This window comes from Siphateles boraxobius, unplaced genomic scaffold (genome assembly GCF_051911475.1).
Source record: "Siphateles boraxobius isolate OS27281-9 unplaced genomic scaffold, OSU_SipBor_1 48, whole genome shotgun sequence".
Classification (NCBI taxonomy): Eukaryota; Metazoa; Chordata; class Actinopteri; order Cypriniformes; family Leuciscidae; genus Siphateles; species Siphateles boraxobius.
Genome location: NW_027509119.1, coordinates 6,160,151 through 6,175,022, shown reverse-complemented (window position 1 = coordinate 6,175,022; position 14,872 = coordinate 6,160,151). Strand labels below are relative to the sequence as shown.

At 43.1% G+C, this 14,872-nt stretch overlaps 1 protein-coding gene across 1 annotated transcript in view; it reads left to right on the top strand.

Annotated features, from left to right (window-relative positions):
* The window catches only part of galnt18b (UDP-N-acetyl-alpha-D-galactosamine:polypeptide N-acetylgalactosaminyltransferase 18b), a 159,337-nt gene that overhangs the window by 100,625 nt on the left and 43,840 nt on the right, over positions 1-14,872 (top strand). The window contains exons 8-9 of the mRNA XM_077201769.1: positions 8,469-8,606; positions 9,863-9,958. Coding sequence (XP_077057884.1) covers positions 8,469-8,606; positions 9,863-9,958 — 234 coding nt within the window. The remainder of the gene's footprint in view (positions 1-8,468; positions 8,607-9,862; positions 9,959-14,872) is intronic.

Genomic DNA, 14,872 nt, shown 5'->3' with positions numbered 1-14,872 from the left:
GAGAGAACCTGAGCCCCGGGAGTGGAGCTAAGGTCAAGGGAATAAAATCTGACGAAAGTGTGCGGTGAGGACCAGCCTGCCGCATCACAAACGTCCTGAAGAGAAGCTCCTGAAAGAAGAGCTGTAGAAGCAGCCATACTCCGGGTGGAATGAGCCCTTACAGCCAAAGGTGAAGGCTGATGGGCCGAACCGTAAGCAAGCGAGATGGCCTCGACCACCCACTTGCTCATCCTTTGCTTAGATGCTGGACACCCCTTCTTAGGTGACCCAAAACAGACAAACAATTGTTCTGATTTCCTCCACAGGGCAGCTCTGTGGACATACGCATCTAAAGCCCTAACAGGACACAGCAAATTAAGTTTCTCCTGGTCTGACGTCAAAAAAGGCGGAGGACAGAAAGCCTGCAGAACTATAGGTCTAACCGAAGTGGTTGGTACCTTAGGAACATACCCTGGTCTCGGACAGAGAAAAGCTTTTACCATACCAGGAGCAAATTCCAGGCACGAGGGAGCCAACGAAAGTGCTTGAATATCTCCAATTCTTTTTAGAGACGAGATAGCAAGAAGAAGGATAGTCTTTAGTGTAAGGAACTTTTCCGAAACTTCCTCGATGGGCTCGAAAGGAGCTAGGGAGAGACCTTCCAAGACGATGGCCAGATCCCAAGCTGGTACCCTCGTGCGGACTGCAGGCCTCAGCCTCAAGGTGCCACGAAGGAAGCGAGATACAAGTGGGTGTCTCCCGAGAGAACCTCCACTCGAAGGGTCGTGGTAAGCAGCTAAGGCCGCCACATACACCTTCAGTGTGGAGTGAGATAACCCTGTGGAGAGCCGGTCCTGCAGGAAATCCAGCACTGTACCAACTGGGCAGTTAACTGGGTCCTGCTGGCGCTCTCCACACCAAGAGGTGAAAAGTTTCCACCTCGCGGCATATAACTTCCTTGTGGCGGGAGCTCTGGATTGGAGGATGGTCTCAACGACCTCAGTCGAGAGACCAGAATCTATGAGCTGGGCCCCCTCAGAGGCCAAGCCCACAGCCTCCATAGTTCTGGGCGGGGGTGAAAGATCGACCCACTCGCCTGAGAGAGTAGATCTCTCCTGATCGGTATCTCTAGGGGAGAGCCGTCGAGGAGAGACACTAGGTCCGCAAACCATACTCGGGCCGGCCAGAACGGGGCTATTAGCAGAAGACTGAGCCCGTCCCGGCGAACCCTCTCCAGAACTCCCGGGAGCAGAGCGATCGGGGGAAAAGCATACAGACGTGACCTCGGCCACGGATGTACCATCGCGTCCAACCCCAGTGGGGCTGGCAGGCTGAGAGAGAACCACAGTGGACAATGTGATGTCTCTCTGGAAGCAAATAGATCTACCTCGGCACGACCGAAATGTTCCCATAGGAGCTCCACCACCTCGGGGTGAAGACTCCATTCCCCGGGCCTCGGCCCCTGCCTCGACAGGATGTCTGCCCCCTGATTTAAGTACCCTGGGAGATAAATAGCTCTCAAAGAAAGAATTCTCCCCTGGGACCATAGGAGAATCTGACGTGCCAGTTTGTAAAGTGGGCGAGAACGCAGACCCCCCTGATGGTTGATATAAGAGACCACCGATGTGTTGTCTGTTCGAACAAGAACATGGTGGCCCCTTAGGTCTGGGAGGAAGTGTTTCAGAGCCTGAAACACTGCCAACATCTCTAGACAATTTATGTGCCATAGACGGTGATGGTCCCCCCACAGACCCCGAGCTGGGCGACCACTCATGATCGCCCCCCACCCCGTGAGAGAGGCATCTGTCGTTAGCATAACGCGACGACAAGGAGCTCCCAACACCGGGCCTTGGGAAAGAAACCGAGGATCTTTCCACATAACCAGGGCGCGAAGACATCGTCGCGAACTCATGATCATGCGAAACGGATTTCCCCTCGGGGAGAATCCCCTGGTTCTGAGCCACCACTGTAACGGTCTCATGTGCAGGAGGCCAAAAGGTATCACGTTGGACGCAGCTGCCATGAGACCTAACAGTCTCTGGAACTGTTTTACAGTGGACGACTGGCCTAGCTTGACCTGATCTACTGCGGCGAGAATCGAAGCAACACGAGCAGGTGACAACTGTGCCTGCATCGTCGTCGAATCCCACACTACACCGAGAAAAGTGGTTCTCTGTAATGGAGAAAGAACACTCTTCTTGGCGTTGAGCCTCAACCCCAACCTCTTGATGTGAGCAAGAACGACATCTCGGTGCCGAACCGCCTGCTGTTCTGATTGAGCTAGAATTAACCAATCGTCTATATAGTTCAGAATACGAATGCCCTGCAGCCTCAGCGGGGCTATAGCTGCATCCATACACTTCGTGAACGTGCGGGGTGACAGTGCTAGGCCAAACGGAAGAACCCGATATTGGTACGCTTCGCCCCCGAAAGCGAACCTCAGGAACTTCCTGTGTTGAGGGAGGATGGATACATGGAAGTAGGCGTCCTTTAGGTCTATCGTGACAAACCAGTCCTCGGATCTGATTTGTGACACGATCTGTTTGAGAGTGAGCATCTTGAATTTGAGCTTCCCTACAGTGCGATTTAAGAGACGCAGATCTAGAATGGGACGCAGCCCTCCATCTTTTTTCGGAACGATGAAGTACCGGCTGTAGTATCCTAACTCCCTGCTGGGCGGAGGAACCCGTTCTATAGCCCCTTTGTGCAGCAGAGTTTCTACCTCCTGTTCTAATACCAGAGCCTGCTCGGGGCCCACCACCGTGGGCAGAACCCCTCTGAACCGAGATGGACGCGTTCTGAACTGAATAGCGTACCCGTTCTTTATAATATTCAGGACCCACTGAGAAACATTGGGAAGCATTTCCCATTCCGCCAGGAACTCTACTAAGGGAACCAGCCTCTCGAGGCTGGCCTCTGGATGAACATCCCGAGTGACAGACACAGCGCCCTGTAACATACTGGCAGGAAACAGCTGGTCTGAGCACTCCACAACCCTCCTCGGAGGGGGCGAGCGTCCCTCGGGAAATCGCTCGCCGAGTCTCTCTACGCCCTGTATAGGCAGGGTTAGTAGAACAGACCCCTGAGGGCATCGAGAAAGACAGGGCGCCGTGTTTTTGAGCGGCGAACTCAAGTCTTTCCCGATGGGGACCACCCTCAGAGTCCTGACGTTCAGCCCGTCAGGACTTTTTCGACGCGGCCTTCCTGGCGACAATGACCGACCTCAGATCAGTCCTGCCCCGAGAAGGCCGCGCCGGAGAGCGCCCCGCCTCGTCCCTCCAGTTTGTCTGCGGGGGGGCACGAGACGCGACACTCCGCTTCTGCTGTGCTCTTTTAGAAGACGAACTCGACGGCTGGGACTGCCCTCGCTCAGCAGCCCCAGTGACGCGCACTTTGAGAGGGATAAACTTATGAAAAGCAGCCGCCTGTTTTTTTCTCTTCCTGGAACCTCTCAGTGACAGAGTGAAGAGCGTCACCGAAGAGGCCCGCAGGCGAAACAGGAGCATTTAATAAGAGAGATTTATCTTTTTCTTTCATAGAGGTTTAACTCAACCATAAATGCCTTTCTGTGGCCACCATGGCTGCCATAGACCGGCCAACAGATTTAGCTGTTTCCCTGGTGGCCCGGAGAGTGAGATCAGCAGTCTGCCTGAGCTCATTGATCATATCTGCCGAAATTTCTCCCCCCTCACACACATCTTTGAGCAGGTCAGCCTGATAAGCCTGCATAATGGCCATTGTATGCAAACATGCAGCCGCCTGCCCAGCCGCCGAGTAAGCCTTCCCCACCAGCACAGAAGTATTTTTCAGTGGTCTAGAAGGAAGAGCCGGTGCTTTAAGCGAAGATGCCGAGGCAGGAGAGAGATAGCTCGCGAGCGTCTCCTCCGCCTTCGGCATCGTCACATATCCAGCAGACTTTGCACCAAAAATATTACCATAAGCATTGGATTGATTGGTATATATTCTGCTCGAAACCGGTCTAACCCAGGTTTTTGAAACCTCAGCATGAAGGTCTGGGAAGAATGGTAAGCACCGGCGAGAAGGCTGAGGACGTGCAGAGAGAAATCTATCATCTAGTTTGCTTTTATTTCTAGATTCTTGTTTATCAGTTGGCCATTCAATACTGAGTTTTTCAACAGCCCGAGATAACACATCCATTAAACCTTCTTCAGCAGTATAATGAAGTGAGCTAGTTTCCTCTGATGCCAAACTTTCGACATCCAGATCCTCAGAACTGGATAATCTAAGTTCCACATCATCGCGTGCCTCCACCCGGGCAGAAGTAACCGCCGCAGCGCGTGCTTCCAGAGCCGGGTGAGAGGCACTGGATCCCGCCGGAGAAAGCTGAGATAGGGCGGGCCCGTCTCCGCGTCGCCGGTGAGATCCATCTGCGAACCCCAAGTCAAGCGCCGCCGCTCTGCCTCAACAGAAGCGGGACCCGAGCCCTGGGGAGCTCGCAACAAACCACTCTCCTCAAAGAGCGATCGCCGCGAGCGCAGAGTTCTCAAAGGAAAACAATGCTCGCAATCGACTCCCTCGAGAGCCGACTGGGCATGCTGAACTCCCAAACAAGCTACACATAACTCGTGAGAATCCCTACCCGTGATGTAACGTGTACAGGGGGGAACACACTTTCTATACTGCTCGCTCATTTTGGTTTTTTAATATATATATATATATATATAGTGAAAACTCCTGACAAATCAGACAAACACAATCGAAAGATATCAGACACACACAGAGCGCTGCTGAAGTAACAGAAGCTGGTGGCTTGTGTATTCAGGGGATATTTATAGCTTCCTGGTCGGTGACGTCACCCGCTGTGACGCTCCATTGACTGATTTCATTCATGCTTCAGACGCGCTACGCTGGGGGGCGTTCCCACTGCGATTACACGCAGCGGTAGTCCCTGAAGGGGAACTACTTTTACACCTCAATGATATACTAAATACAGGAACGTTTTTCCTTGTACAGATGAAAACATTCACACGGATCCGAAACAATTTGCGCCTCTAGACTGAACACGTAATACTCATGCGCATGATTTCGCTGTTTTCAGAAATTTGCGTTTTGTAGTTTACTCGTAGTTACACTCGTTTTCAGGCCAGATTTTCAGTTTTAAAAAATTCTTCTGTTTTTAGTTGAAAATGGTGACGTGTAAACGGCGCCTAGCGCAGGAAACTAAACTGGAAACCGTGCATAACCAAACAAGAACATAACACAAACTCTGGAGTGTGGCTGCATACCAAATCGCATACTTCCCTACTTATATAGGTGAAAAACAGTATGTCTGAATTCACAGTACTCATGAAAAGAGTAGGCAAAAAGTACCCGGATGGATTCTGAAGTGTGCATACGATGGACACTTTTCTATCCCATGAAGCCACGGGAGAGGATTTATGAATGGCAGTGAAGCGACGTAACTGACGCTGCTGGGTCACTTGATAATGACAACATGCGAATGTAGTATGTCCGGATTATTTCCATACTACACACATTCATACTACATACTTTTTTAGCAGTCATGAAGTAATTACTTCAAAATAAGTACCAACTTGAGAGTATGCGATATCGGACGCAGCCAAAAACTCAAACGTAACACTGAGCTTAACCAGAATTTTTTTTTCTGAAAGTCTGAAATACCATTATATAAAGAATACTTTTATTTATTATATCACAAGCACATGTTGTTGTTGTTTCTCATTACAGAGTTAAAAATGTGCCACAAAACAGGAGTGGCCCATAAACACTCTGTTTCCGTTGTTGGAAATAAAAATGATCCTCTTAATTGAATGCTCCTAGTATGCTAGTCAATACTGTAGACATACATAACTTGAATAAATGCAAAGAAGATCTGATTATAAAGCCTGTAGAAAAGTGATTAGAATGCATAGAGAAATGCAGTTGTTATTGTCTATTAAACAACCATTACCTCATTTATAGTTCTCCAGCCCTCAGCTCTGCTTCCAACCATATGTTACAGTGCTCAATTTATTTAGGGAGCTTTGGTCCTGCTTGTGCATTTATCAGCGAGACAGCAATTAAGATCTGGTGAAAGCGGAAGGCGTCGTGAGATTGCAGCAGATTCCCAGACCCAAGCTGAATGTTGAGAGGAGGGAACGGGAGAAAGGGAAGTGACTGTTGATGCAGGAACAAAGATATGGTTCTAGTGTGCTGAGCAACATAAACTGAGATGTTCGTTTATATTTCAGTTCTAGTGATGTACGGAGTTCAGTGCTGCATTTTCATAAATCACTGCAATAATGAATGGTAAATCGGCCTGATTCTATATCTCCAGTCCAATAATATCATTCTACGTACAACAAAAGACTTTATTTAAATATAAAGTTATTTTTAAATATCTTTAATATAGTTAAAAATAGTTATATAGCAATATTATTAATATAGTCATGAATAAAGGTCATGTTTAGTGCAGTTCAAGTATTAAGGATGCACACTGTCATGTCATTACTGTTATGCTGTGCTTTTTGAAGTCTGAAACGCTGAAATGCCTAAAATCTCAGAAAAAAAAAGGTTCTTAATAGAACCCTGGGGCTCTTGACTCAATTTTTAAGAAGGCTTTATGCCAAGAAGGCTATATATAAGGAGAAATGTCTGAAATTAGTGCACAATACTTTCATGTTTAACCGGTTATTTAACTTTTTTCCAAATGATAAAGTATGTGTACCAGCTGTTTAATTCATAAAATTTGATCTAAATATAAAACAGATTAAAAGTAACTGAATTTATTAAAACTAAATCCATAAAATGATCACAGAAAGGGAACCCCTAAAAGGTTCTATATATAAAGCCCTTGACAGAACCTTTTAAGATTCTAACCTTTTCTTCTAGAGTGTATGTTGTAATTTAAGAGAATTTCTATATGACTTTCAGCCAAAACGGATGTAACTTTCTGCAAAGTAATGTAAAAATTTAAATTCAGTCATTATTTGCATACCCTTGTGCCGTTCCAAACCTCCATGCATTTCTGTCTTCAGCAGAACTTAAAAGAAGATATTTTGAAGACTTATTTTATTTTGTCCATAAAAGTCAAAACCAAAACTGTCTAGTTATCAACATTCTTCAAAATATCCTTACGTTGTGACATTTTTGGGTGGACTATCCCTTTAAAAAGCTTGCTGTTACATCTTCAAGTGAGTTTTTTTTTTTTTTTAATGGAGTAGTTATTAGAATTTTTTGCACATCAACTAGTGACCGGGCTAAATGGCAACATATGCTCAAAATAAAGTAATTTACTTGTTACAAATTAACCCGTACATTCACTGAATTATGATAAAAGACAACTAACTACTTAGATTTTTATGGACACTATAAGGACTGGTTCACACAGAACACTTTTTGCTGTTACGTTTGCGTGTTGCTGTTAAAATCCCAAGACGCAGATCAGTGTGATGAAAAAAGCCCAAGGTCAAGAGATTTCAGTGTTTTCAGAATGCCGTGTCATGCACGAGATGCTTCAAAAGAAACAAGACGCGAAAGCAAGTTAAAGACGTCCGCCCAGCGCGTTTACATTGAACAACAATTGAAAGGTAGCGCAGTGTGATCGGATTTTGTTTGTGTGTGTTACACACGCTGTTACTTTCTCTTCGTCATTGTGGATTACCTGAGTTTGTTTTGATTAAAGAACCATTTTGTTTATAGAAACCTTTTTGAACTCTCCTTCGTCTGCATCCTCTTCAACTGATGACAAACGCATTCAGTTCAAAGAAAATTAAATAATAGGCTTATTTAGTCTTCTCGGAACCGAATGCTAATGTTTTGCTATTGTTAGGTTTGGCAATTTGTGTGAATCAGGGTTATTATAACTGTTGACATAAAAAATGAATAACTGACAAAAGCTCTACGAAATTACTTAAACTTTTACAAAAAATGGAAACTAGAAAAACTAATTCAAACTATTAATATAAACTATAATTATATCTCAACAATAAAAAAAGACTGTGTGAAAGACGCTAATAAATTTCAGCCTTACAGAAACAGATTGATCCATAATTCTGCACCAAAATGGTTGGGAAATACAAAAAGAACTCAAATGTGCAGTCATTCAGTAATTAAACCATTCTTTCCACACTTTGTAGACTAAATATTACAGTACATGTTTAAAGTTTTTTTTGCCACAGTTATGTTCTGCACATTAGTCCTCGTTGTTGTTCAAATATGAATGGTAATATTTCAGTTATCGAGCTTTGATGTTGATTCACTTTTACCTTACAAAGGGAACAAATGGTTTTTCTTTAGTGTAGGTTTGATTTATAAATTAATAACATAAAAAAGGATCTTTCGCCATCATTTTCTCCACATTTTTGTACTGCAATCAGTTCCAATCAGCTCTGAGGGTTTCAATCAGTTTCTTAGAAATAAATGCATATATGATGGGGATGATAAAAAAAAAGTACTGCATTGTAAGATTGGCGAGCTACTGAAACCGAACTGAGTTCACCTCCACATTTTTGTGTTTGTGTCATCAGGACTCGGGGATAGACATCGGTGACATCACAGAAAGGAAAGCACTGAGGAAAAAACTGCAGTGCAAGACCTTCCGCTGGTATCTAGTGAACATTTACCCTGAGATGAGAATGTACACAGACACCATCGCATATGGAGTGGTGAGTATTTGTATTAAGCGAAAGCAAACGTGAATGCACAGCACATGAAAAGAGCAAATAAAGAGTTCAAATACAGTGTGTATTCTGTCCGATCAATTCATTTCCCAGCAGTGCTGTGTTATCTGGAATCAAAATCGTGTTGTAATAAAACCCTGCGAGCGACAGTTTCTCTCCACACAGCTAAAGCTTTAAGCGTGGCTCCTGTGAGTGCTGAATAAGCCACAGCTCATTGTGAATGCCCAGATATTTTACCATTGAGGCTGGATTTGAGAGCGGCGCTTGCCACGTGTGACACCCCCTCGCTATTCCGTCCAAGGCATCTGAAGAGGATTTTCCAATTTGCTTGACAAAATGAAGCATGGCGCACCCAAACTGTTAAAATAAGCCATTCATGTCAAGTCCAAACAATTCATTCACTCTTTATTTCCTATACTAGACAAAATAATAATGCACTTGACTCGGTGCTGATGCAGAATCGGGTTGTCTGGTTGAGGTGTTCTTTTCTGTGCTTGATTTCATCATATGTGTTTTCATAGGCACAATTTAAAAGGAAGAAACTGTGGAAAATAGGTCAGCCTTATTGAAATGAATTCTGGGAGTAAAGGGCTCGGAAATAGCTCTCGCCCTCATTACTTTACTCTGAGTGACTGCGTTTGATGAGCCTGTCAATCACGTTGGCTGGAAATTCAGCACGCAGTGATAAAAGGCACAGCAGTATTCAGCTGAATCCAACGGAAAATGCCAAAACAGAGATGCGATCCACTGAAGTCCTCCGCTAGGAGTTCTGTTGTCACTGATACAGCCATGTGTTTAAACATTATTTTCATTAGACGTAGCAGTTACAATAAACTTTGAAGCCTATGGAGAAAAATAGTTTTTGAGGCTCTGCATGAAATGAATGTACTAATATGTTCTTTATACTCCGGAGGGAAAAACAGATAAACAGAAGCGCAGCGAGTTCAAGTTATTTGTGGAAGGCGTGACGGTACACCTCTTCTACTTCACCAAGGACTTCGGCTGGAATATAATTTAGATGATTCATGAGTGTGCATACACTTATGAAAATGAATTTTATAATTACAACCTGTAATTAGGACGAGAATTACGATGCAAGTGAGAAACGGCCTTGTTTTACCTACTGTATGAGAAAAAAGACATAGAGAGAGAGAGAGGACGATGACAACAACAAATGACACGCACTTGATTGTGTACTTAATTCTCCTGATGCTTAACAATCAGTATGATTTTTCTCTTAGCTGAGAAACTCTCTGAAGACTGACTTGTGTCTCGACCAAGGGCCAGACACTGACAACATTCCCATCCTTTACCTCTGCCACGGGATGACACCTCAGGTGAGTGGCCTTTCTCGCTCTGTTCACATGCATCACTGGAGTGGCTATGACATTGGTTTTCTTCTCTGTGTATTTTATTAGGGCTGCCAATTGAATGCGTTTTGGGCCAGATTCACCAGTGCAAACCCTCTTTTGCCGTTAAAAAACTACTTTTCTAAAGACATCCTGTTAAAATTAGCAATGAAAAGGCGTGGACGGTTATTTTTGCGACTGACCTGATTGCATGTGCTTTTGTAGGAATTTCCCTTTCAGACGCAACATTTATGGGAAGAGAGTATTTAAATAAATCACAGAACATGATTTACTACAGTTTGCGCTAGTGAATTTACTGGTGTTTGCACCACTGTTTAACGACAGTAATTATTGTTCTCACTCAAGGCAGTTCAGTAGAGTACAGGTTGTCTTGACATGGCCAACTTGCTTCAAAACCGCCCTGCAAATCTTTATCGTAGCTTCTATCAGGAGACTTTTGACCAAAAAACATTAAAAAACCAAGAGTGATTAACTAAATATTATGGTCGAATTTATAACCGAAAGTTCATTGATGCTTACGTTTAGATGGAAAGTAAACTAAAAAGGTTTTAGATGTGACATGAAGGGATCTATAGTGCACTCGTATCCTCAAAAGGCAGCACTAGAGCATATGATGCCACTCAGATTCCTGAGCCCAGCAGAGAAAAGGCTGAATGAGAAAGGGACGAGATTATGGAAGCACAAACGAAACGGATAAAATAGATTTGGGTGCAGTAACATTATAAAAAATGCACAGTTGAGTTTTTCCAATGCTGATGAATTGTTAGGCTAGCAAATCAACAGGGAGTTTTCGTCAGATGCAGTTTAGAACAGGTGAGACGTTTTCAACAGCTTACTATGTTTCCAGTTTGTTCATTATTGATTAAAGGGCACCTATTATGCAAAATTCACTTTTACATGCTGTTTGAACATAAATGTGTGTTGGCTGTGTGTGAGCAAAACCACCCTAGAATGATAAAAATGCACCCAGTGTTTTTTTTACAATCTCAATAATTCATATGCACTCTCTCAGAATGAGCTGTTCTAAGATTCAGCTTTTTGTGACGTAGAACATGGGAAAGGGGTTTGATTGACAGTGTGGTTGGTGGTTGGTACCTCCCTCCGTGATCTGATCCTCCATTGTTGTTTCAACGACAGCCGGACCGCTGTTCTGAAGATTTGTGCTGCCTTCTAGAAAATGCCTCCTAAGAAAAATAAGTGTTTTGTTGTGGGCTGTAATACTTCGCATAGTTGTTTGCACTTGCTTCCGACATCAGAGCCACTGAAAACGCAGTGGGTGGATTTTATTTATGAAGGAAATGCGCCTCTTACACTCCCGAAGTACGTTTATGTTTGCTCAAATCATTTTGAGAGTGACTGTTTTTTGAACGGCGGTCAATTCAAAGCAGGTCTTGCTACAAAATTAATCCTCAAGGGTGGATCGTTGCTTAGTGTTCGCGATCCAACGACAATTCCTGAAGAAGTAAGTGTATTTTATGATTTCTGAGGTAACGTTAATAGTCATCGACAACAAATGTTGTTGTCGTCGTCGTATGATTTATGTAATTTAAACCTTTTAAATAACCACACGTTTTCATATGTTTTTTAAGATATTGTTATTGTTATTATCGGTATTTGTGTTTGTGTTTTCAAACATTTGTGTCAACGTTATCACAGTTTGTGTGTGTGTTGCACAGCGATGACAACGCAATGAGTTCATAAATGTATCAAATAACCATTCCGAGACATCCTGGTACATTCTCGATCGTGTTTCTTCAGCCGGAGTCTCTTCGTCAACTGGGTCGGACTCTGGTTCAAACATACATTCAAGAATGCCATACACAATTGCGGGTCTATCACTCTCGGCCATTATGGTTCTACCGACTGTTAATTGCCATAGTTATGCAAGTTACACCCACATCCAGCGGCAGGGTGGGGATTAGCAGCTCATTTGCATTTAAGGTCGTCTGCCTCAAAACAGCTTGTTTCAAAACAGGCCCCAAAAATGACACATTCAAATGGTTATAATAAATTAACTGGGGGGTATTTTGTGCTGAAGCTTCACAAATACATTCTGGGGACACCCAAGACCAATATTACATCTTGTAAAAAGGGCCATAATAGGTGCCCTTTAATTTTGTTTCCTGTTGAAACAGAGGGAAAATAATATAGTTAATCCAGATGCACAGTTACATTCCCAGACAACACGTAATGACCGTGAATAGTGATCTAATTTTGTGTCTGTGTACTTGGAAAAGAAAAATAGCAAATGAGATCTCTTTAGTATCTGAATTGAATGAATAAATATGACTACAATCACAGTTTTTGGGATTGACAACCGCATTTACTCAGAGGTGTGAGTCATGAAATGTCCTGTTCAAACAGCAACTTAAAGGGTAACTAAACACTAAAACAACTTTTTTTAGTTAATAATCTGTAAGAATGGAGCTTCATAAACGCTGTTCATTTTGACATTTGGGTTTAAAGTGTTTTAATTCTACAATATATGGTTTAAAAACGTCTGAGTGCTGCCCTCTTCAGGTTGAACGGTGGCTACTGCAGTTGAATTTTGCTATTGGTGGTTCGATGGTTCGTGACTTAGCGGTTGTTGGTGACGTAGGCAGGTTCCATACAAAGAGATGCATCTCAGGTGCACGCCCCCCTCCGCTGGGCTCTGCCCACTTTTACAGCATTTTTCAAATATTGCCAGTGGGTGGAGTCAGGCTCTGACCAGGGGTTTAGTTACCCTTTAAAGGCACACTATAAAGGGAATTCCGTTTTTGTCAAACAGCGACCCCTAGAGTCACTGTAGAGTACTTGTATTTAGCGTTCCTGTCGTAAATACCACTCCCGCAGAGCGTCTCTGCACTTTATATTTATAAAGTAGCCTACCGTGTTTGATGGCTTATAACGTTTTTTTTCATGATTGCAGCTAAATTACAAGTAAATAGCCTGGGCCCACTGTATAATTTTATTTGTGTTTTTTGAGTGTAATGTAAACATTACAAAATGCCAGATGACATCAATAAAGTTACATAATGTACGTTGCATTATTTCATAACAATGTCTGTTATGATGTCGTCAGACATGATTATTGCAATTTATAATAATATTTTGCAAATTGCGCTCATTTACACTATTTACAACGTGTAGGCTTATTTGTTGGTCTGATAATTATGTGAGATATTGACAACTGTTCTCATGATAATCGCAGGAATCAACTTTAACAGTGAAAGCCTGACCGAGTGGGACTCTTGTCCGGTTCCTCACGCTATCAGATTCTCATTTTCTTTTCCTAGTCTCTTCCGACCCGACCGCGCTTTCTTTGCTTTTTCCATAGTCGAGTATCACGTCTGAAATGTGCGCAAGTGTCTTCGTACTTATGTTGGTGTTGATGTGTGTGACGTCGTTGCCGTAAAGCATGTCGTGATTCTCGCGAGATTTGTTGGGGGCGCGCCTCCTCTGAAACTTGCATTGCTGGTTTTTCCCGCGGCGTCCCCCCCAAGCCTTACTACCAGGATGATTCGCCCTACTATGAGTTTGTTTACCACCGAAATGACTTTGAAGCTGTTATATTAAGGTACAATTCTTGCATAGTGTGCCTTTAAGGCGGGCATACACTAGGTCACCCTGCTGAAATCACACAGACATCGCACACTCACACTGAACGAGTAGATGGCATGCGATGTAAAGCCAAAGCTCAAGATTTATGCGCTCACACTATACGGTCCGAACGTCGAGCTGCGACTTGACTACTCACACTATACGTGTGAAATATGCGCGATAAACCCCCGTGTCGGGTTGCGCCCATAGACGATATTGTGTATCCAGAGAGCTATCAATATCAAAATGATTTAGCATTGACAATTTATGTATTAAATTATTAGTATTGTAAGAGCCATTTCAATGTTTATCTCCAGGTTTGGCCAATAGGTGGCACTAGGGTCATGGCATAGCTATTGGGGCTCGTCTACTTAGGAGGGTAGCTGTAATCAGTGACAGGTGTTGCCAGATGGGAAAGGGCCAACTAGTTTTTGAACGCCACTGAGGCTGTGGCTGGATGCTTGATACTGTGACAGTGTTGGTGAAGATGGAATATTGTTCCGTTATGGAAAATAAAAACCTTGTGTAAATCCAATAAATAATATCTTTCACGACAGAGAAGAAAACAGAACTTTAACTTGTTGTATTATTACTGAATCAAAACTAAGCGACCACGGTAAGCGCGTCAACTAGCCTACTTCAACCTTCTGCATAACCCTCAGCTGTGTTAATCTTATGCTTAGCGGTTACAAGTATTGTTGTATTATTATTATTGTTAGGGAAGGCTACTTTTATTATTAAATTGATAGGCTAATATAATTAATTAGCACTAACCATAACCGCATAAACCACGCGCTGAGGATAATAAAATATTAGAAGCTTACTCCACCCCATTGAAAATTGTCTAAAACATTTAGGTCGATTACAATGATGCATATAATTAATTATTAACAGTCTATAATATGTCCGAACACAGCAATCATTAGTCATCAATGAAAATTAAAAGCAGCTTTATTTCAAAAACATTGTTTAACAAATTAATAAAAGAGGCACAGTGTAGATGCTATATAGGTACAGTGTAGATGCTGATAGGTAATATATGGTTAATCCATTTTGCAACACGAACTGGAGGTAAGCAACTGTAATTTGTTGCTAGTTTGAACTACAGAACTTCTGTCCCTCTTTTCGTTTTTTTTTTTTTGCTGCAGATTATATGGTTCCCTATCAAGGCTACAGAACTTCGACATTACGGATGTCGTATATGGGAACTCCTCTCATCCTTCACTTCTGCTGAAATCTTATAGGCTAACACCAGCAGAGCTGGCCAATTGACGCAAAATATGCAAATACTGACACCTC